General features: G+C 42.6%; 1 protein-coding gene and 1 long non-coding RNA gene across 3 annotated transcripts in view; one reads left to right on the top strand and one right to left on the bottom strand.

The window, feature by feature from the left end:
* The window catches only part of DCAF12 (DDB1 and CUL4 associated factor 12), a 47,597-nt gene extending 45,561 nt beyond the window's left edge, over positions 1–2,036 (top strand). Inside the window, exons 8-10 of the mRNA XM_085891465.1 lie at positions 1,229–1,422; positions 1,633–1,802; positions 1,885–2,036. Coding sequence (XP_085747591.1) covers positions 1,229–1,422; positions 1,633–1,791 — 353 coding nt within the window. The 3' untranslated portion in view covers positions 1,792–1,802; positions 1,885–2,036. The remainder of the gene's footprint in view (positions 1–1,228; positions 1,423–1,632; positions 1,803–1,884) is intronic.
* Positions 2,037–2,689: 653 nt separating this feature from the next.
* LOC147021498 (uncharacterized) overlaps positions 2,690–23,252 on the bottom strand; it is a 39,952-nt gene continuing 19,389 nt past the window's right edge. For both annotated transcript variants that reach the window (XR_015060810.1, XR_015060811.1), the window contains exons 2-4: positions 17,091–17,175; positions 16,887–16,981; positions 2,690–16,676 (exon numbers count right to left, since the gene is read on the bottom strand). This is a non-coding gene — a long non-coding RNA (uncharacterized LOC147021498). The remainder of the gene's footprint in view (positions 16,677–16,886; positions 16,982–17,090; positions 17,176–23,252) is intronic.

Below are 23,252 nucleotides of genomic sequence, written 5' to 3'. Positions count from 1 at the left end.
AACAATCCAAACTCAAGCGATCACAATGACGTCTAAAAACATTCTCGCATGACCGAATCAAACTATTAGCACAATTGGCCCTCTCTAACATAATGGAATACATCTTGGCACAAACCACAAAATCATCCTTAAGAGAACAAATTCTAGTAAATCTAAACACTCACATGAGAACATATTGTAGCCTATCTTAACTGATACATTATGAGATGGAAAGGTAAATAATAGCTAAGGCCTAACCCCCGAATGGAGACAAATGCCAGACTCGTATGAGAAACAAAGGGGCAGGAGAGGGCATGTGGCAAGGCACAAAGCTGGTCTGGCGTGCAGCTCACCGCAGGATGATGTGGCACGGAATGACGATTGGCAACATAGAAATCGAGCTGCTGCGGTGCTGTGGAGATGGTATCCTCGGGCTCTGATACCGTGCGTCCTCTTTCTGGTCATGAAACGGAGCCAGAGATGTTGACTTCTCCATGCCCAAAGCTCAACTGACACGTGCAAGTGTGGGTACGACCCTTGTAAATTGTTGGACTGCCTCATGTAAATTATCCGTGGGTCTTTTTCGTTGGCTGCTCGCTGGTGTGGGAGGAACTGTTTTATGGGGTGTACTGCCACGTGGGGCAGTCCCAATGAAAACTCTTTCGCTCTTCTCCAGGGCACTACAGCCGACTGCACCACCATGGCCTGCGATGCACTGGCCAAACCGTTCATGATGTTTTCTTTTAAATGTGTGAAGTGCTCGCCCATGTACCTTTCTGCCCAAGTCCTCACCTGGCCTTCCTGAAAAAAGGAGCTTTTCCTTTATACAATCTCACTATATCTGCTTTAAAGTTTACACTCACCGCCTCCTCATTGCATGTTTTACAAGATATCTATCTTGTGACAAATATCCTGTTTAAAGGGAAATTTAACCTTGCGCTCACACCGTCCGTGCTAACGTCTTAAAGTAAACTATTTATGGATCCCCTCACCTCCCTTCCACGAAACATTATTCAACAATTGCAGGTTTATCCCATTTGGCTTTCTTTTAACAGCAATCACGAATCCATCTCATTTTGCTTTTCCCTTAATGGAGTTGTTTTTTTTTTAAACCCACCACATGCCTCAACTCCAGAATTTGGTTGCTATTCCTCAAGGGTTCCACAGTGTAACGTTTATCAAGTCTGTTGTCAAAGATCTATGGCAAGTTGATGGCTACTTCACATTGATGAGAGCATGTCCTGTGCAGGGATCCGCTCGGTGAGTTTCCGAGAACACATCGTGACCATGGGAACTGGCCAGGGCTCGATTCAGTTCTATGACATCCGTGCCCAACGCTTCCTGGCACCTGGACTGTTTACCTTGGCATCCGAGCCTGACTGGAAGGTGGCAAAGTCCCGTGCCTCAGACTTACTCAAATTATCCACGTCGAAAGGCTGGCTGGTACGTGACTCTCGGTCTTTGATGCAATCTGTATTTCGTGTGAAATTGTAAACTGACGCGAATGAGTTCCGGAGATCCAGTTTGCTTTGGGTTGTGACTTGGAATTTTTAGGTAATCAAGAAAAATGATAACTTTGAACATGTACGAGTGAAGAAATATTACGATTGCTTTTGTGAGATGATGAAAATAGAACCTTTAATCATGTTGCAGAACCATGACTCAACATGGCGTGACTATTTCTCTGAAATGGAGCATTTTCCAAACGCGGTGTATACCCATTGCTACGATGCATCAGGCACGCGACTCTTCGTGGCTGGCGGCCCATTGCCCACTGGTTTACACGGGAACTACGCAGCCGTGTGGCAGTGAATTGTCAGGTCGTAAGTGCACTTTTGAGTAATTTGTTCGATTTATCTGATGTTTTTTTATCAGAAAGTCATTTGCTTTATTTTAACCCCACAGTGTGCAGATGCCATCTGAAGAGCTGCACTGGCTGGATCCATTTCTGTGCACTACCATTTTTGGAACGGGTCACATTGAAGAAGAATCTAAATTTACATTATCAAGGATTTGCTGATGGCCAACTGGATGTGTTGACTGTTATTGGTTGTGCACAATAAACAAGGCTATGTTCTGTACTCGTGAAAATGTAGTTGGCACATTTTAGTAACATCTATAATCAGTTTTTTTTCCACGTGAGGGAAGATTTATGAAGCAACACCTTTGTTGGGGAGGGGGAGGTGTGTGTCGGGGAAGCCATTGCTTTTTAAAACTGGTGGTTTGTAGGTTCTAACTTACCACACCATCTCAGCTTGGAATTCTTTACTCCTGTTGGTAGTGCAACATCTGACATAGGAAGACCAATTTCCATTGTTGTATGTTGTTTTAAATGATGCAATTTTAAGAATACCCTTTTTTTGAAATGTAAAAATAATTGTAAATAATAAAAGAAATGGACTTTAAAGGAACTTCTGTCCAAAGTTTGTGGAAAAAATTGCATCCGCCAATGCTTTTTGTGCGTTCTGGGAGAATACTGTTGCGTAGACGACAGCTGCCAGACAGGATGCAACCACAGCCGCACGCCGGAGCCGAAACTCCAAAGTTGATCAAATTTAAACTTTTCTGTGCAGGTCGCTGCATTGAGCGGTTGTCACAGGCCCGTGAACTGGTGGGGCTCTTCTTGTGCTGTTTATTGAATAAAGTTGCAATGATTTGACTCTCCAGAGAGCCCAAATGAACCAGAATAATTGTGACAAAATTGCATCAATGTGATGAAAGCAGTTTATTTCGTGTGAAATAAATAAATTATTGCAAAACAAAACTATAATAATCTGCAAGAAATTGATGTGTGATGCAACCTATCTCCTCTGGACACAAAACTTGTACAACCTCGCAGGGGTAAAGGATAGTGGGGGGGGGGGTGTATAAAACCCCTGTGGACCATAGGTCTTGCGGCAAGCCTCACGTGACGGCTGCAGGTGATTGTCACCAGTGAGAGAGGACTCAGTGGCTGGAAGGGATGGAAGAGACACTTGATCAGCAGATTGAACCGCATCACAGCCACTGATGTGAAACAACCACCTCTCTCTTCTCTATCCCTCACAGCATGTCGCACATTCTGCTCATTCTCCTTATGGATGAAGTTGAGGCTTTTGGCAATCTCTACCCCAAGGCCTTCGACCATTATTGCATTGAACAAATTCCCGCCTACCATTTGCTGTTGGACATAGCTACTGGAAGCCGTTAACTTCCTCACTTTGCTCAAAGAGAGGGTGTGGGATGATGGGGTTGGTAGTGGTTTTTCTTTTAGAGGAGAACATTAGCACTTTGACCTCTTCAAGCACATCCTCCTGTCTCATTACTAGGGAATCCTTTATGATAACTCCTTACCTCATTTAAACAATTACATGATAAGACTAGAATGACATTCTGTGATGTTGACAGATATACCTCCACCCACATCATTACATCATTATACATACAGTACTAATACCAAGTTTGATTTAAATCCCTGAACCCAGATTCAAAATATTAAATAATTATGGCTGCCAGACCATGCCCCCGATCAGGTTGAAATTTAAAACATATATTCCCCATTACTTCTTCTTCTTCTTTTGGCTGCTCCCTTTAGGGGGTCACCACAGCAGATCATCTGTTATGATCTACATACTGATTTGGCATAGGTTTAACACCAGATGCCCTTCCTGACGCAACCCTGGTTGCCTCTTACGACACAGGGATAAGGATTTGGTTTTGCCATGATTCTGGGCTGCCCTACATTCTCTCATAGCACAGCCCAGCACAGAGCTCCCATCCTCGAGCAATCCTCCAACCTCCAACCCAAGCCTCCGAGTAGCCGGATTACAGGCGCACACCACTATGCCAAGTATATATTCCCCATGACTACTGGATCATAATTGTGAAGTTTCACTTCAATTGATGAAGTGGTTCAGAGAGCAATTTTTTTAAAGATTGCTATTCAATCCAATATGCTGCCAGCCCATGTGACCTCTTAATTATTCGTGAACACTCTGGTATCCCCAAGACTTGGAGAACATGTGGGTGAAGTCTCCCCTCGATTTGTCAAGCCATTCCAGAGAAGAAGAGTTTGAAAGGTTTATTAATCAAAAAATCCTAGCTGCCAAACCATCTTTTTGTTTCTCATGGATAGGTGATCATACCTGTAAAGTTTCACCTCGATCTGTTCAGTCGTTTCAGAGACGTTTTTTGAAGGTTTTTACGTTTTAAAAAAAATATGACTGCCGAACCACGTAATCGATGACGTCATCAATTTTCCTCCCCATACAATTTAGCTCTCGGTGGACCTCAAAATTTTTCATACTGATCGGATAAAACGTTCGACGTATGCAATTATGACGTCATAATTAAGTCACCTATGACATCATCAAAACATCACTTGTCTCATGGGGAGTACTTCACGTGTGCCAAGTTTCAATTTTTTTCCATGGAGCAGTTTTGGAGATGCAGAGGTTCAAAGGTTTTTCCTTTTTTTCCAACTTAGTTGCTACACCACGTGACCGATGACATAATTATCATTAAAACATTCTACGCGAGTAGTTTCATCTCTGGTGAAAATTTTGTGTCAATCGGATAAGCGGTGGCAGAGAAAAGAGAGAAATTCGCACGGACGGACGGACTTACAACCCGAAAGCACAATGCCTCCAGGCTCCAGTGCATAAAAAATATATAATATTAACACGAATGTTCTCCTCGTCTATTGGGTCTTAATCTATTGTTTTCTTTTCCCAGAAACGTAGTGCCAGATGTGATTCGGGAAATGGACAATTGAGCATGGTATTCTGGTGGGGGGTAGCCGTTTTGCATTATGGAATACATATTCTCCACCTCGACCTGCAAAGCATTGTGGGATACAAGTATATATATCTTGTATAACTTCAATTTTCTAAGTTCGTGACCTTGACCTTGGGACTAAAATGAAAAATCGAGCTCCGTGGGGCTATGCAGGTGCCATTGGGCTAACCAAATACCGAACCCCCTGCCAGATTCGACAAACCCCTCGGAGAAGAATTTTTTTATGTCAAAATCGCAATTTTCTAAGTTTGTGACCTTGTGACGAAAATGAAAAATCGAGCTCCGTGGGGCTATGCAGGTGCCATTGAGCTAACCAAATACCGAAACCCCTGTCAGATTCGACAAAACCCCTAGGAGAAGATGCAAATTGAAATCGGCTACCCCATAAAAACACATGTTTTTGGGCGTGGCTCCGCCCATAATGGGCGCACCACACCCATTCTCAGGAAAACACAACTAGATCATGATATAAACCTCCCACCAAAATTTCATCAGGATCGGATTAAAACCCACGGAGCTATGCTCGGGACTGACAGACAGAGACAAGCTGGTAGGCGGACATGGGTAGTCGCCTACCCAATAGAACCTGACACGATGGGCCCGTTCAATGGGGAATGACCTGAGGATTAAGCACAAGAAAATTCAAGATTCTAGCTTCAAGGGTTAATGCTGCAAATTGTTTTTTCATTAAAATACCCCCACATTTAGAGGTTTTTTGGCCGTTGCAAGGCAAAGGAGGGTCCATAGCAACAGTTCTTTCTCACACATAACTAGGACATACCATGAATCTACCATACCAGTTTCATACATATCTGACTCATAGTCTCTGAGAGATAACGGAGCCTGGTGTTGGCGCAGTGGTTAGGGCAGCGGCTTGGGAAAAAAAAAAAGGTCCTGAGTTCAAGCCCCGTTGGACCACTGAATTAAAACCAGGTGGGGTTGACTCAGCCTGTCATCCTCCCGAGGTCAGTGAAATGAGTACCAGTATACTGGGCCGGTGTATATCCTGGTTAAAATAGGTGTACCATATCCCTGTGTCATAAGAGGCGACTAGGGTTGCGTCAGGAAGGGCATCCGGTGTAAAACATGTGCCAAATCACTATGCGCATCATACAGATGATCCGCTGTGGCGACCCCTAACGGGAGCAGCCGAAAGAAGAAGAAGGAGGAGTCTCTGAGAGATAACGAACTTCGTCTTTTTTATTGTTTTCGACCAGGGTTCATTCAAAGTCTATCTTCTCCGACAGTTTTCATCGGATCTGGCTGGAAATTTTTGACAATATGGCTGAATGTACTGCCCTCAGTCGCTCGTGGCCCGATTTTTGATTTTCAAAAATTTCAGTCCCATTGCTAGGCAACGGTGGTGACCATAGCAACGGTTCTCATTTGCACACAACTTGGTCATGATATGAACCTACCCATCAAGTTTCATCGAAATCGCCATTGTATAAACGGAGCACTGGACCGAACAGACAGACAGACAGACAGACAGACAGACAAACATAGATGGAAAAACTGATAATAAGGGTAGAACAAATTTCAAAAATAATTTTTTTTTTTTCGACTGGATCGACTACCCAACAGACAGATAGACACACAACAATAACGAATATAGTGGTCACTTATATTTTTCGTGAAAATATTTTTTTCGTGAACCAACATATTTTTCGTGAAGATATTTTTTCGTGAACCAACTTATATTTTTCGTGAAAATATTTTTTCGTGAACCAATAAAAAAACGTGATTGTTCGAGCGCATTGACACTTTTTGCTTTTTTTAGGATCCGCAAAGGGAAAACCCAGGAACAGCAAGGCCCTCCTGTACTTAATTATTAAGTACTTCCTGTAGTTAATTTTTTTTTAATATAAAATAACGATTTTCAGGATTATTTATAAAAATCCAGCAGTTTAGTTCTCCTAAAGCAGTCTTTTTTTTTGTATACAATGTCAAGGCTCCTGTGAGAGCTAACACACAACGCACAGCAAGGGGGGCATGAGACAAGAGGGGAGTGGAGTGGGAAGGACAAAATAGTGGGGAACAGAGACATTAGGAGATCTGTGGAAGGGAGAGGGATGGGACGGGGAACATGGGGAATAGAAGATGGACATTACAGGGACTTTCAGGAAGGAAAACAGAGAATTTGAAGGAGGTGGGTTTGGGGTGGATTATCGGGGGTAGAAAAGATCGAGGATTTGGATGGGGGATAAGAGGTGGTGGTGAACAGCTATTTTTAACGCCTGGAGGGAAGAATGGGAATAAATAGAGTGAGGGAGTTTATTCCAAAGGCGGGGGGGAAAAAAAGGAATGAAAGAGTGAAGGTGAGCAGCGATTCGTAATTTTGGTAGTTTTACCAGAAGGGGGTTGTTGGCGGACCTTGAGCGCCCTGCGGAAATGTGGTGGGGACAAATCGCAGAGAGAGCGGGGGGGGGGGCGAGGCTGGAGAGGAGACAGTAGAAGACAGAAAGACCACCGACCAACCTGCGGTGATTGAGTGAGAGGCCCAAAGACTCAGCCTCATTGCGGGAGATGCTAATGATCCGAAATGCCTTGGTTTCCACAGCGTGAAGCCGAGAAAGGTGGGAGGCAGGAACACCAACCCAGAGGGGAGAGCAATACTCCATCAGGCTGTGGACGAAAGCTTTGTAAGTGGTCAGGAGCTCAGGTGGGCCAAGGAAGGACTTTGCACGACGGAGGATTCCCAGTCGGCGACTGGCTTTGGAGGCGAGGTTTGAAATGTAAAATCATGGCAGATAGTGAGACCCAGAAGCTTGAAAGAAAGGACTTCTTCCAGAGGATTGTTGATAAAGTGGATGGGGGGGGCGGGGGGGTTCTAAACGGTCCTTTCGGAGAGACATAGTGAGAGTGTAAGATTTTTCCGGATTGAAAGACATGTTCCACGTGTTAGACCAGTTTGTGATTTTATCCAGATCTGCAGTGAGCGAAGAAGCTGCTGCTTGCTGGTCTGAGGGATGACCGATGGATGGTACGGCAGAGGGTGGAGTCATCAGCAAAGATATAGAGGATTTTCCAGAGTCGGAGAGATCATTGATGAAAACCAGAAAAAGAACAGGGCCCAGAAAGCCATCTTGAGGAACTCCAGTCTGTGAAGGGGAACTAAACATGAGGTGGGAGTGGAGGGAAGCAGTAGCCAGAGGTATTCCTGGGTGTGGGGGAGTGAGGGCAGTGCATGGAGAGTGAGGAAGAGAGTCTGATGAAGAGAGCAACTCCTCCACCAGGACAAGGCTCAGGTCTGTCATACCAGAGGAGAGAGTAACCAGGGAGAAATACTTGGGAGTCAGACATGTTTTGGGGGAGGAAAGTTTCTGTTCGGCAGATTATGTCTGGTTTGTCAGTGGCAACCTGTATGGAAAGATCTGAAAGGTTTGAGCAAAGGTCCTGGATATTTGAGGTCCACACTTTTAATGAAGAGGGAGGGGAGAAGGCTTTTGGTGCAGGGGGTGGGGGGGAGGGGGAGGGAAGGACAAGGGGGGGGAGGTAAGGAGGGTTGTTGAAAGAGTGTGGGGGATTGCAGAATAGTTAGGGGAGGCGGCCAGATGAGGAGGAGAAAAGGCTCTGTGGTGCTGGGAGAGAGGGGGGACAAGAGAGGGGAAGAAGGCAGTTGAGGATTTGAGGAGGTGGAGTGAAGAGATGGAGGTGGGAGGGCAGTGGAAGGAGGCAGCTTTGTGGATGAGAGGGGGGGGCAACTTTGAGAAGGATGAGTGAGGGGGTGAATGGTGGAAGAAAGGTGAGGGGGGAGTTTTTGAGAGGTGAGAGGGAGGCTTGGAGGGAGAAGAGTGGGATGGTTGCTTTGAGAGTGAGGGGTGAGAGGGGTGAGTTGGCACTGAAGTTGGAAAAAAAGAATGGTTGAAGGAAAGTGACTGCAACTGATAGGGATGGATTCACAGCAAACTGGGGTTTTTTAAGTTTTAGGTCAGAGATGTGATTAAATACATTTCTTGATGGATGTAATAAAGGCGAATTTAGAGAATGGAGAGAAGAAATGCTGCAACAGTTGGATTTGTTTCAGCAAGGTATGAAGGAAAGGTCGAATTGAGAGCAGTCTGTTTAAATAGCAGAAGAGTAGTGCATTATGATACAGTAAGGAGAACCACATGTGTGAAAGAGGAAGATGAAGCATTTTAAGAGATCGTTTTTATTATTATAATTAATGTTTGAGAGTTTTCAACAGATTAGGTCATGGAAGTGTTGCAGAAAAATTGAGGAAGAAGAAGAAGAAGAGGAGCTGAAGAAGAAAAAGAAGAAGAATCGAGACTCGTGAGTGTGCAAGGAGAAAGGTAGCATTTTTTATTATTATTATTTATTTATTATTTAAGATAGAAATAGAGTGTTTAGTTGGGAGGGATGGGGGATGTTAGGAAAGTGGGGAAGATAGAAATTGAAGGTAATGGGGAGAAAAAACAAATAAACACGATCGTAAACCGAGGGGAACAAAAGGTAGGCCTCAAGCCTCAAGGGTAGGCCTCAAGCACTCGGTAAGACAAGGTCGACAAAATCTCACAAAATAGCATGATTTTTGAAACCAAACCAAACTAGGAACACGCAGTAACATGCAGGTGAGAAAATAAACAGTTAAAACGGGACAGATAAGGACCGGAAACTTAACTTTGAGATCATCAGCAGTGAGCCCTGAAGGAGACCTGTCGACGCTCCAGTCTTATACACTAATCTCCCTTATACACTGTAATAAGATGACGATCAGTCGAAATTTAGGAGGAGTCTTTATTGATCACCATCAAACACTGCGTCAATCAGCATGGTACATAGGCACACACACCCCTGTGGGGAGTCTCCGCAGAAACCCCCACACTCCCCATTCACGACTGGTGGATGATATTCATTGTCCCTTGGGAGAAAAAGTTTTTCTTCGCCTGACTGTGGGTTCCAAGACAACTGCCGGCAACATCAAGGATGGTAGTCTTGAAGGTACTCCACAACTCTTCAGGATTCCCTAAAGCACCCAGACCGCCCAAATCCCCACTCAGCTTGTTCACAAACTCCTCAGCTGCCTTCTCATCCTCGAGCTTGCCATCATCCAGCCTCAGCTGGGATGGGACCATTCTCCTGGATTTACGCTGCAACTTAAGAGTTCCTACAACAAAATTGTGGTCGGTATTGAGTAACTGAGCACTCTGGTAGACGCTGCAGTTCTGGATCATCCTCCAGCAACCATCAACGAGCACTTAGTCAATCTCCTTTGCCACACCACCAGAATACCAAGTCTGTGGGCGCTGAAACCATGAACCAACCACCCTCAGTCCATGACTTCTTGCAAAGTCAAGGAACTTAGTACTATTCAGGTTCACAGTTCCTGGCCCATGGGGACCAACACATGTCTCATAACCATCCCTATCAGTTGCAGTTGATGCATTGAAATCCCCCAAGACTAGAAGAGTATCTCGCCTGGGGCACTGATCAACCACCGACTCGAGCATCTCCTTCATTAACTTACTCGACTAATTAACTAATAGAATGCCTCCTTCATGGTGAGATCACTCACCTCAGTCAGATCATATACAGAGACCAGGGAAACGACTCCCAAGGAGTGACGAATCCTTCGTCTCATAATACGCTTGTTGACCGGTGTTACCTCAATTATCATTGGAGTCAGCTTATTGGGCACAGCTACAGCAACTCCTTGGGCATGGTAACCAATACAGCGACCAGACCAATAGTAGTTGTACATCAGGGACCTGTCATGACCTCACCACTATCCAGTCTCCGAACCTCACAGAGTGCTGCAATACCGATGTTCAAACGCTGGAGCTCAGATTATAACTCACATGGCTCACAAGGAGCTCCTCCACCCTTTGACAGGTTTTGTTCTTCATTCTGCTGGGTGTCCATATCATACACCATCCTCACCAAGAAACCTGGTAGGGGAGATGGTTTAGTCACCGACAACCCAACCATGGAACAGGTTAGTGCAGGTTTACATGGTACCTGTAGCAAGTCACAGATCTAATCTGACCTGACAATTGTTTCTTTTTTATTACTTATGAAATCAAAATTGGTACAAATAAGTATTATCATGTAATAATGTGGGCGGAGGTATATTGATCGATGTCACAATGTCAATTTATGTTCAGTTATTTTCAATCCAATATGGCTGCCAAAAACCACGTGACAGATTACATCATGAATTTAATTCTCTCGTTAAGCTTCTTCATAGATCATCCTCAAGAATTTTCAGATATTTTGGATAAGGATTTCGATTCAACCAATTATTGCGGGCATACCATCTCACCGATGATGTCATCATTATTAATTTTTTCCCCCCATTGGGAGTTGATGACATGTGCCAAGTTTCAAATTTTTCTTTTTGCGGTTTTGGAGATGTCCAAAGTTTTTAATTTAATCCAAGATAGCTGCCATACCACATGACCTATGACATCATAATGATCATGAAAACGTTCTATATGGGGAGTCGCTCCGATGTTGAAAGTTTTGCGTCGATCAGACAAGTTGTTGCTGAGAAAAAAAAAAGCGAATTTTGGAGTCAGAGAATAATAATAATAATAATAATAATAATAATAATAATAATACAATTTTTTGTGGGGGTGGGGGGGGTTGTTTGAGGATTAGATCTGTGTAATATGAAAGCTAAATCTTGAACGTTTTTTGAAATATCGCGTACCCAAGCGAAATAACTGAGATGGTTGCCATGGCAACGTAATTCAGCTTTAATAAGTTTAAGATATTGTCATAACCAATAGATATCTGCAATCTGAAAGCTAAATCTTGAACGGTTTTTGAAATACAAATATGGCATACGCAAGACTGGTTACCAAGATGGTTGCCATGGCAACATAATTCAGCTAATTACAGCCATGATTTAATAAGGTTAAGATATTGTCATGGTGAATATGAAAGCTGAATGTTAAACAGTTTTTGAAAATGTTGAGTACACAAAAGTACATGGACGGATGATCGGTTGGTCGGTTGGACGGGGCTCATGTTGATGTCCCCAGTGTCCGACCTCTCCGGAGGGGTGCGGGACAAAGAAATAATCCGTACAAAAACAATAGGGTAACAAGCTCGGGTGGCTTGGTCCCCTAATAATCACAGGGATAACCTGTATAGTTGAGTCAGGGGCGTTTGGGCGTTGATTGCTAATTCGGGGGGGGGGGGGGACGACATTGCAAGTTAGTGTAAATTGTGGAGCTAATATACACGACTGGTGAGACACGGGTTAGTCGAACCCCTGCAAATTGTTGTTTCCAGACACTCTTCTTTTCTGGGGTGCATTCTGAGCGTTCAATCAGATCGCCTGTGTGCCATGTTTGTTTGAAGTAATTTAACTAATCAAGGCGACAATTTTAATTTAGACTTTCTTCCTGGTGCCAATTTTATAACAAGGAATAACAAAGAAATCCAACACAGGTGGAGGCCATTCAGCCCATCATGCCTGTGCGAACACCACACCAACCCATCCACACAAGATTCAAGGAATAAAATGTAAAAAGAATGTTTTTAATTAATGAAATAATTTTTTTTGTTTGTTTTGTTTTTTTGGGTTTGTAATTTTTGTATTTTTTTTTTCCTTTTCTTCCCCTCAGGGGAGGGGGCATGGACTTGGTTAAAAACACACATCAACCACACAACCCCCTTAACAAGACCCCCACCAACAGCACTCCGTACGCAATCACCCATCAATACTCAAACTACCTAAAAGTCTTATCAACATCCCCATACCCTTCGATCTCCATAACTTCCAGGAACCTATCTAATTCTAATTTAAACTTATCTACATTTTCTGCTGCCACTACCTTTCCAGGGAGACCATTCCATGCATTAACTACTCTCTGAGTAAAAGTCCCCTGCCTTACTACCATCTTAACTCTCCTCTTCTTTACTCTCAGGCTATGGCCCCTGGTTCTATCACTGTCTACTCTGTTGAATAATTATTCTGCACTTATTTTATCTATACCTTTCATTATCTTAAACATCTCCATCATATCTCCTCGTAACCACTTCCTTTCCAGTAAATAAAGCCCTGTCTCCTTCAAATGCTCCTTATAGCTGAGTCTAGGAATCAATCGAGTAGCCCTGCGCTGAACCCTCTCGATTGCATCGATGTCCTTCCGGAACTGTGGTGACCAAAACTGCACACAGTATTCTAGATGTGGTCCTCACGAAATTCCTGTACAATGTTAACACCACCTCTTTTGATTTATAATTGATTCCCCTCCGAATACAACATAAAACCCGATTTGCTTTACCTATAGCTGCCCGGCACTGTGCTGCCTGATTACCTCCAATATCTATTACCACCCCCAGATCCTTCTCCTGTGTGACACGCTCCAAAATTACCCCTTCCATCCTGTTGGTTCACGAAAAAATATTTTCACGAAAAAAATTTGACCACTATATTCGTTATTGTTGTGTGTCTGTCTGTCTGTCTGTCTGTCTGTCTGTCTGTCGGGTAGTCAATCTAGTCGAAAATGTTTTTTTTTTTTTTGAGATTTGTTCTACTATACCGTTATTATCAGTATTTAAAATGGTGATTTCAGTTAATACAATGGCGATTTCGATGAAACTTGGTTGGTAGGTTCATACCATGACCTAGTTGTGTGTAAATGAGAACCGTTGCTATGGACACCACCGTTGCCTAGCAACGGGACTTTGAAATTTTTGAAAAATGATAAAAATTAATTTTTTCGAAAATCAAAAATCGGGCCACGAGCGACTGTGGGCAGTACATTCAGCCATAGTCAAAAATTCCCAGCCGGATCTTATGAAAACTGTCGGAGAAGATAGACTTTGAATGAACCCTGGTCGAAAACAATAAATAAACGAAGTTCGTTATATCTCAGAGACTATGAGTCAGATATACATGAAACTGGTATGGTAGGTTCATGGGATGTTGTAGTTATGTGTGAGACAGAGCCGTTGCTATGGACCCCTCCGTTGCCTGGCAATGGCCGACTACCCATATCCACCTACCGGCCTGTCTGTCTGTCTGTCTGTCTGTCTGTCTGTCTGTCTGTCTGTCTGTCTGTCTGTCTGTCTGTCTGTCTGTCTGTCTGTCTGTCTGTCTGTCTGTCTGTCTGTCTGTCTGTCTGTCTGTCTGTCTGTCTGTCTGTCCCGAGCACTGCTCCGTGGGTTTTGATCCGATCCTGATAAAATTTTGGTGGGAGGTTTATATCATGATCTAGTTGTGTTTTCCTGAGAATGGGCATGGTGCGTCCATTATGGGCGGAGCCACGCCCAAAAACACATGTGTTTTTAGGGGGTAGCCGATTTCAATTGGCATCTTCTCCTAGGGGGTTTGTCGAATCTGACAGGGGTTTCGGTATTTGGTTAGTCCAATGCCACCTGCATAGCCCCACGGAGCTCGATTTTTCATTTTCGTCCCAAGGTCAAGGTCACGAACTTAGAAAATTGCGTATTTTGACAGAAAAAATTATCTTCTCCGAGGGGTTTGTCGAATCTGGCTGGGGTTTCGGTATTTGGTTAGCCCAATGGCACTTGCATAGTCCCACGGAGCTCGATTTTTCATTTTCGTCCCAAGGTCACGAACTTAGAAAATTGCGAATTGTGTTTTTAGGGGGTAGCCGATTTCAATTTGCATCTTCTCCTAGGAGGTTTGTCGAATCTGGCAGGGTTTCGGTATTTGGTTAGCCCAATGGCACCTGCATAGCCCCACGGAGCTCGATTTTTCATTTTCGTCCCAAGTTCAAGGTCACAAGGTCACGAACTTAGAAAATTGCGAATTTTGACATAAAATCCATCTTCTCCGAGAGGTTTGTCGAATCTGGCAGGGGTTTCGGTATTTGGTTTGCCCAATGGCACCTGCATAGCCCCACGGAGCTCGATTTTTCATTTTCCTCCCAAGGTCAAGGTCACAAGGTCACGAACTTAGAAAATTGCAAATTTTGACATAAAAATCATACGACCGCCAAAACTTTGAGAGCTAGGATGACAATATTTTTTATGCATAATCTTGAGGTCATTCCCCACCTAGAGTCTTGAAACCATTTTGCTCTATCTCGAACACCGTGCCCGTGGCGCCCCCTTCAAGTTTGTTTTTACGCTGATTTCATCAAAGTATGCATAATCCTGAGGAGTCCGAAATGCCATATAGCCTATATGACGTTATACTAGAGTAGCTCATGGTGGTTTTGTATGCACTTGTATGTCCAGAGCTAAACTCTTCAAAAATCATATAATTGAAGGTCATTGAACAATGTTTGGTTGGTAATACATTTGCCACTGACGGCAAAATAGGTGAAATGGCCATGCCCCTTATTAAGTGAAGTACTACCACGCGCCATTACTGTATCTCCAGAACCGTTGGACCTAAAAGGTTGTGTGACCACTCAAAATGTTCGGAATAGCCACATTATGGGGGGTCAGTAATACATTTCCATGTCCAAAAGTCAATGGTTTTTAAGACATTTGCCAAAAACTGATTTCAGCATGGTACGCACTACAGTTCTGACCCTTTATTATATTACCTGTCGTAATTTTGCACATTGTCCATATTTTCGAGTTTAATTATGTGGATTTCTACACTTTTTGCCTTTACTACAGCCACAAAACACCACACATTTTATGTTCATTCCTCTGCTAGTGCACGTCTTGGTACTCATACATGATGTTGGACATTTGCATGGAGAGGGCAGGTCATCAGGCCTGCACCGTACTGGCAGTATCACAGGTGTAATTCCAACATCTGTTGCTTTATAACCATACTGGCGTGGATCTGGTTTGTTGACTGCAGGATTTGGAGCTTGTAACCACATCTTACACGGCAGATATGCTCGCTTTATGTGTTCTCGTAGCGTTGAAGAACAGCACACAAGCTGGTTGAAGTCGAGCTCTTTCTTGGAGTTGTGGTACTGCTCCCAACGATACTCATCGAATGTGGAACAGTCGGTCTTCTTTAATCCAGACACAAGCAATTTTTCTGCATTACTCATCATCTGTGGTGACAGTTCCTCTACACCAAACCCTTGAAGTAGGGAGAGATCTATGGATGCTTTCATGCCAGACACTTGTGCAGTATGTTGCCTCCAGACCAGAGTCATAATTTTTGCATTCATGCAGTAGCTCCAGTGCACACTTCTGTGGGCCTGACTTCACAGAAGATCTCAAAGTCTCTATGACGTTACCCTGCAGGAGAGAGCTAGAATAAACAATCTGTGATTTTCATCTGTCATCAGGATAAGTGAAGCAGATTGTGTCCCTGAAGCACTTGATTAGAAGAACCTTTGTCCGTCTGTTATCTATTTGCTGATCTGTCTCCAAGTTAGCATTGACGAGGTCACAAATGTGGCTAACACTGTAGCTGCTAGTTTTGAAATCGAGACTATCAAACACAAGTTTGCAGTTTAAGTCAATTGTAGCTGCCTCATTTGATCGCTGGATATTTTCAAACAATGCATCAATTTGTCTGTTATACTTTAGCAAGTATTGTCGAAAACAATTCCCATGATAGAAGATATCTGCAGCAAACACATAACCAGCTGTATCCAGAAAAGCACATCTTGTCTTAACTTCATCCTTATAAAAGTCCAAAGCATCTAGAAACAATGCTGTTCTGTCAGACTCTGAGATGCGATACAACACCCGATTCCTATCACCACAACTCTCTCTTGCTTTGTCACATATAACACACTTCCTTTCAATGTCTTTGCAACTGGAACTGGTACTCTTCTTTCGTCTTTTGGGGGCCTTATAACTGTCACTGCCTTCTCCCTCTTCAACCTCTTCAACCAGTTCTGGCTCACTTTTCGTTTTGGCTGATCTTTTCGACTTCAGAATGTAAGTGGAATAACAGGCTTTCGGCTTCAGATGGTACTTGAATGTGTTGCTGTATGTGTTTATTCCTGAGATGACTAAAGAATCTTCCAATTGTTCTGCTGCCATCCGGATTTTGGCACGCCCATCATCAGTTCCTGAAAAATAATATGTATGAAATATCACCAAAATAATAGGGTCCATCTACCTGTGTTCCAAAGGTACCAAAGATTTAATTTTTACAAGCATGGTGTTGTATACACACATACAAGTACACACTTTTTCATCCATAGACATTGTGAGATAAGGGAAGTATTGTTCATCAGTTGGCCAAATAGGGTTCTGATGCTATTATATCTGAAATTTACCTGTTAACGTTTTTCCTGAAGCAGTGTTGCATTATAACGCATGAAGTCCCATCAAAAACCCCTTCGGCTGCTGACCTTGAAACCACTAAAGTTTTCTGTAAAAAATATTTTTTTGGGTAATTAATTGTAGATGACGCAGTTATTATTCAAAAACTTTGTTGAGATGATTTTAATGTGCATAATTCAACTATAATGAAATCATACCATGTTATAGTAACAGCAAGCAGGGATCCAAGGTAGAATTACTTGCCATCAGAGAACTCTTTAACACTTGAACACCTCGCACCTCCTACAACAAAGAAATAATATGGTTAATTGTAATTTTTTTAATGCATATTATTGCAGTAGGGTGAATATACTGATTCTGGCTCACTTTTCCCCATGTAAGTGAATGGGGGATTTTCAGCGATTCATATTTTTTTCCCCCTAAAAAGTAAACCCCCTTTTTATCCCAAGGTATATTTATTTGTCTCCCCTTTTAACCTCGGGGCACTTTTCAAATAACCAATGCAATAAGATAAAGATTTGTTCAAGTAGTAAAGTAGTAATGTGATTTGTTAAAGGTGATTCTAAAGAAATATCTCAAACATGCAAGCCAAGGGACACTCTTTTTCAAATAACCAATGCATATTGTTTAGCTCACTCATTGAACCTATAAAGATTTGTTCATTCTCAAATTCCTTCAATAGTTTAATTATCTTTGCACAATAATCCCCATCTAAAATATTTAAAAATAAAACATTTAAATCTTTATATTTTTTAAGATACCCCTTTTGTGCCATTATGAAATGATAAACTTCTCTTAATGCTCTTGTTTGACCACCTCCTGAGCCTCAGATTATTTTTTGCATAAGCCCCCCCCCCCCACTTTCCAAGGTATTTTTCATAAACCACGCCCGTTTTTCCTAAGCCCCACCCACTTTTACTAAGCCCCGCCTACTCTTACATCATTTCCAGTTCATCTCTGACTCCCAAAGAAATCACGAGAAAATTCTAGAATGTTATGGTTTTGAAAAAATTTCCAAGGCTTGTCTGGGCTGTTAGGCAATTTTTTTCAAACAATCCTCCATTTTGAAAAAGGAAACCATAGCAACCAGTCTTTCTCTATAAAAGGTTAAACCCAGACTCCATTTTAAAAAAAAATTCTGACAATGGAGTGCTGTACCGAGCTTGAGTGGAATGACTGAGGTTCCTTGGAGATCTACTATTTGTATGGAACTAAACCTTCAAATTGATGAAATGGATTCAAACCTCTTATCTATTGAGGTAAGATTTTATTTTCCTATTTTCAGTTTGATTTAAGCATCGACTCATTTAATAATTAAATAACTTAATTAATACATTATTATTTTCTCTCACAGGAAATTGTATCTGAAAATACCAATTTTGCCACAACTTGGGGTAAAATTGTTGGCTTGGTTGAAGACCTTGTGAGAGACCAAGACCCACAGAACGAGCTTCAGTGGGATGATTTTGCTTGGAGTTCTACTACTCGTATGGAACTAAGCCTTCAAGTTGATGAACTGGATTCAAACCTCTTATCTGTTGAGGTAAGATTTTATTTTCCTATTTTCAAAGTATGATTGAAGCATAGACTCATTTAATAATTAAATAACTTAATTAATACATTATTATTTTCTCTCACAGGAAATTGTATCTGAAATACAAAATGAAAATACTGCTTTTGCTACAACTTGGGGCAAAATTGTTGGCTTGGTTGAAGACCTTATGAGCGACCAAGACCCACAGAACGAGGTCGTCCTTGATGACCCAACCAAAGAGTTATACCTTGGAGACCTTGTGATCGACCAAAACCCACAGAACGAGCTCGACCTTGATGAGCCAGAATACAAGTTTTACCTTGGAGACTCACAAATTTTGAAAAAAAATGAGTTCTGCCTTGATGGTTTAAATAACTACCTTGGAGACTCAGGAAAAGGGTTCTGCCAAGATGGTTCTAAATATGGGGCCTACCTTGGAGATTCACAAATTTTGAAAAAAATCAGGAAATGAGTTATCCCTTAGAGACTTTGTAAGTTGGTTTTATTATGGAGACTTGAAATGTGGGTTCTGGCTTGATAACTCACAATGTGATACATATCTTGGAAACTCAACAGGAATGTGGTTATACCTTGAAAACTTGGAAAGTTGGGTTTATTTTGGAGACTTGAAATGCTATCACTCTTTGGGATCTAAACCTATCGATGTAGTTCTTTGTTGGATGGTGCTTAATGGGAGCAAGATCAAGAAAGTTCTGGGAAGAAAGTGCAGGCTTACTCCCCCTTTCTACGTCATAAAACCTAAAAGCCTTAAAAGACAGAATTGGAAGAAGAGAAAAAAAACATTAAAAAAAAAATATATATATATATATATATATATATATATATATATATATATATATATTGTTAGTTCTGGGAAGAAAGTGCAGGCTTACTCCCCCTTTCTACGTCATCAAACCTGAAAGCCTTAAAAGACAGTATTAGAAGAAGAGAAAAAAAAACGTTAAAAAAATATATAGGTGGAAATCTCATTTTGAAAAATACATTGTGTTGGGCCAGGGTTGGGTTGGGGTTGAGATTTTGAATGTGAGGGTTGGGAGACACACACACACACACACACACACACACACACACACACACACACACACACACACACACACACACACACACACACACACACACACACACACACACACACACACACACACACACACACACACACACGTTAAGCCTTGACTATTCAGTTGAGGATTCTGTGTTTTGGGTTCACAGATCTAAGAACGTCCCCCCTTGACACACATTATATACTGTTATACTCCTCGGACTTGGCCCTCGAGTGTTCACAAAGGTGTATAGTAGGAGGGAGTGAAGCGCCAACCCATTATGGCTCCCATGGGTATTATCTGCTTAGTTTTGTCTTTTGTAATTCCTGTGAATAAAATGAACCTAAAATCTCGTCCCCTTCTAAATCATATATCTTATAAGTCCAAGGAACCATATCTACAGAGATGCCAACTTTTGGAAATCAGAATTAGGGAGGATTTTCATCCGACACCAAATAATGTGCGCGAAGCGCACATCTCGAGCGCGGAGCGCTCGACCCTTGCGGCGGGGTCCAGGGCCCGCCTTAGGGCCCTGGAAGCTCTGGGGTTCTAGATGCTCTCTAGTGCCCTCTGAGCCCTATTTTGGAGCATTTAACATGTTAAGAATTCCCACTTTTTGAACAAAAAAAGGGGAAAATTGTGCACTTTTTAATGTTACATGTATGTTAATATTAGTAAGTTAGGGGACAATCAAAGATTAACAAAAAGCACAAAAGAAGCAATATTTTTCTTCCCTTACTGGCTGGTACTACTGCTGCTTGCTTTTTCCATGGCAGCTTTGCTGAGTGACAGCTGTGTGGCTCTTTTAGCCCTTCTGATTATGTCTTTGCTGTATTCTCTCTGGTAGCAAGGGGTGTTATGAGCTAGTTTTTCAATTAAGAGAGCTTCCAGGGTTTTGACACTCAAATTGGGACGAAATTCAGTATGATTCTTCCGTACAAGACTGAGTGCCCGCTCACATGATGCGTTCGAATGAGGAATGACCAAGATTCCCTTCATCACTTTGCTCAAATTAGGATACTTCTTGGCACCAGTGCAGGGATCTGTGAGCTGTGAAATCCGATGCCACTGCTCATCCACTCTCACTGTCTCAGTAGCAATTGTAGCTATGGAGGCGTCTGCCTGGTAGTGAGCGAATTCACTCTCAAGACTGTCTATGTCACTATCACCGCCACTGAACAGACAGGGGAATTTCTTGATGAAAAACTCCACACAGTCAAACCCCACTTCTTGGTGTAGCTTAACATCCAGCACCTGAGCATGCTTGGCTAATTCATCATCTAGCGGCCAGGTTTTGAAGATGTAATTGCAGGCTTTCACATAATATGAGCGAACTGCACTGAAGAAACCTTGGATGTCTGACTCACTCAGAGTGAAGGTGGATTTCTTGAGACTCCTTTGTTCCCTTATATACAGTTTGGCATCGTTCCCAATCATGAGGTCCTCATCATTCTTCTGATGATTTCTGTCAGAGAAGGGTACATTTACCAGAGCAACCGATGACACCGATGGTTTCAAAAACCGTACGAAGATATCTTTCAGAAGACCATTCAATTCTCCGTGCAGGAGATGAATACAGGGTTCGTCTCTTTGGAGCAGAAGATTCCCCTTCTCAAAAAGCTTGTTAGCATATCGAAGGAAGAAACAATAGAGTTTTGTTTGTGGAGACAAGAACATCCTGTTGACACGTTTTTCTCTAGATTCCTGCACAGTGTTTGAGGAAGATGCGCTTTTAGTTGTAGAACTCGTAGTACACTTAGCCGCAGGGCGATCACACTTGCGTTTACTGCCAGCAGAAGAGGTCAGACTCGTAGTACCAGATCCAATTTTACGTTTGAGGAGAGAGCTTGAGGTAGGTGCAGCCAAGGAAGAAGACCTCCGATTCGAAGGTTTTGCTGAGCTTCTATCAAGTGATTTGGCAAAAGCAGAACTTAACTTGGGTCCTTCTTTGCCTGTAGATGGGACTATCACAGTCTTTCTCGACTCTGAAGGAATCTACTTTGTAGATGAACGTGATGAAGGGCCAGTGATGCTACCTGCTCTCAGCATTGGTTTTGGTGCTGTCCCTGCTGTCTTCTTCGCAGCAGATACTGCAGTGGTAGTGGTGAATGCTGCTCCACGAGTGCTTGATCTTGCAGTGCCAGTACTGGCAGTAGATACAGTGCCGTCCTTCTTGCTCGTTGTTAGAGTCTTGGCTACAGTTGGTTGCATTTTTCTTCGTACTTCTTCTTTGAAGAAGAGGCGAAGTGGCTCCCACTGTTCAATCAGCCTGTCTAGGCACTGACCAAGGGACAGCCACCTTGTTGCGACATGCTTCAGAATCTTGTGTCGGGGCATCACAGAGTTCTTGCAGTGCTTTCACTCCTTTGACGCGTTTACTACTTTTGTCCAAGTAGTAGTAAATATCGATGAGAAAGTCATCTAATTCAATGGGTAAGGCCTGAGCCGCCTTCTTGGCCGTATTGTGCATCATATGGCAAGGGCATCCCATGATGTTGCACTCTGGATTTTGTTTGTGGATATAAGCAGCGACTCCTTTGTGCTTGCCCACCATGACAGAGGCATTATCAGCACAAAAGGAAACACAATTTCCCCACGGAATTTTCCTGTCACTGAACTCATGATCATGCAGTTTGAAAATGTTTTCTCCAGTGGAATCTTGTTTGCACGCAGGCAAACTTAGCAAACCTTGCTTCACAATCCCAGCACTGTTGTCATAGTACGAAATCAGGACAGGATATAGCTGGGCCTCACCACTGTCATTGCTACCGTCTGTAGCTAGGCTAAATGGAGCTAGTCTAGCAATATCGGCAATAGATGAAGCAGTAACATTTGACAACTCACCAATTACACTGGTCAACAACAAATTTGTTGTCTGCATTTTTTAAGCTGATTTAGGACGAATCTGATGCGCTGAATCCAAAACTCACATTAGTTTTGTTCAATCAGGTCAAGTTTTTGAGATATGGCCACATGTCGTTTTTTACATTTTTGTTCACATGTACGCATGTGTGGAGCATTTTAGAAGAAGTTGGTGGGGGTAAAATGTCATGTCAAATAATTGTTTTAATTGGAAATAATTATTTTAATGACAAGAAGTATTCAGGTACGATAGTTCTAGGTGATTATGTCGAAAAGGGATCAGTTTGAAGTCATAAAACCTCAAAATCTTCCAAAAATTGGTGAGGCAAAGCATAAAGTTCGTGGATCAAAACTAAAGTTAATGGGGCAGATTTTGTAATAATGTGATACAAAAAAGTTGTATTTCTTGAAATAACGAACTCTGAAGAATGTACAATACCTACATGCGCCAATTTATGACATGCGCTTCTGCTCAAGCTTGGAGTGCCACAGTACGAACCCAAAGATTGGAGACTGTTCATTGACAGCAGCAAGCGATCACTGAAATGTGTTCTGCTACACAACGGCAACCAGTTTGCCTCTGTACCCATTGCTCACTCGACTACACTGAAGGAGAAGTATGAAGCGGTGAAGTACGTGCTGGAGAAAATTGGTTATGATCAGCATAAGTGGTTTATTTGTGTTGACCTGAAGATGGTGAACTTTTTGTTGGGACAACAGTCTGGCTTCACCAAGTACCCATGTTTTCTGTGCATGTGGGATAGTAGGGACCGTGCTCAGCATTACACGAAGAAGGACTGGCCTGTGCGGGAGGAATTGGTGCCATGCAAAGAAAGGAACGTCATCAACGACCCTCTGGTGGACAGAGACAGAATACTCTTCCCACCGCTGCACATCAAGCT

The sequence above is a fragment of the Eptatretus burgeri genome, chromosome 8 (genome assembly GCF_056783735.1).
Source record: "Eptatretus burgeri isolate ZD-2024b chromosome 8, Ebu_testis_v1, whole genome shotgun sequence".
NCBI classification, from domain to species: Eukaryota; Metazoa; Chordata; class Myxini; order Myxiniformes; family Myxinidae; genus Eptatretus; species Eptatretus burgeri.
Note: the sequence above shows the minus strand (reverse complement) of the source record. Positions and strands in the feature narration are given on the sequence as shown.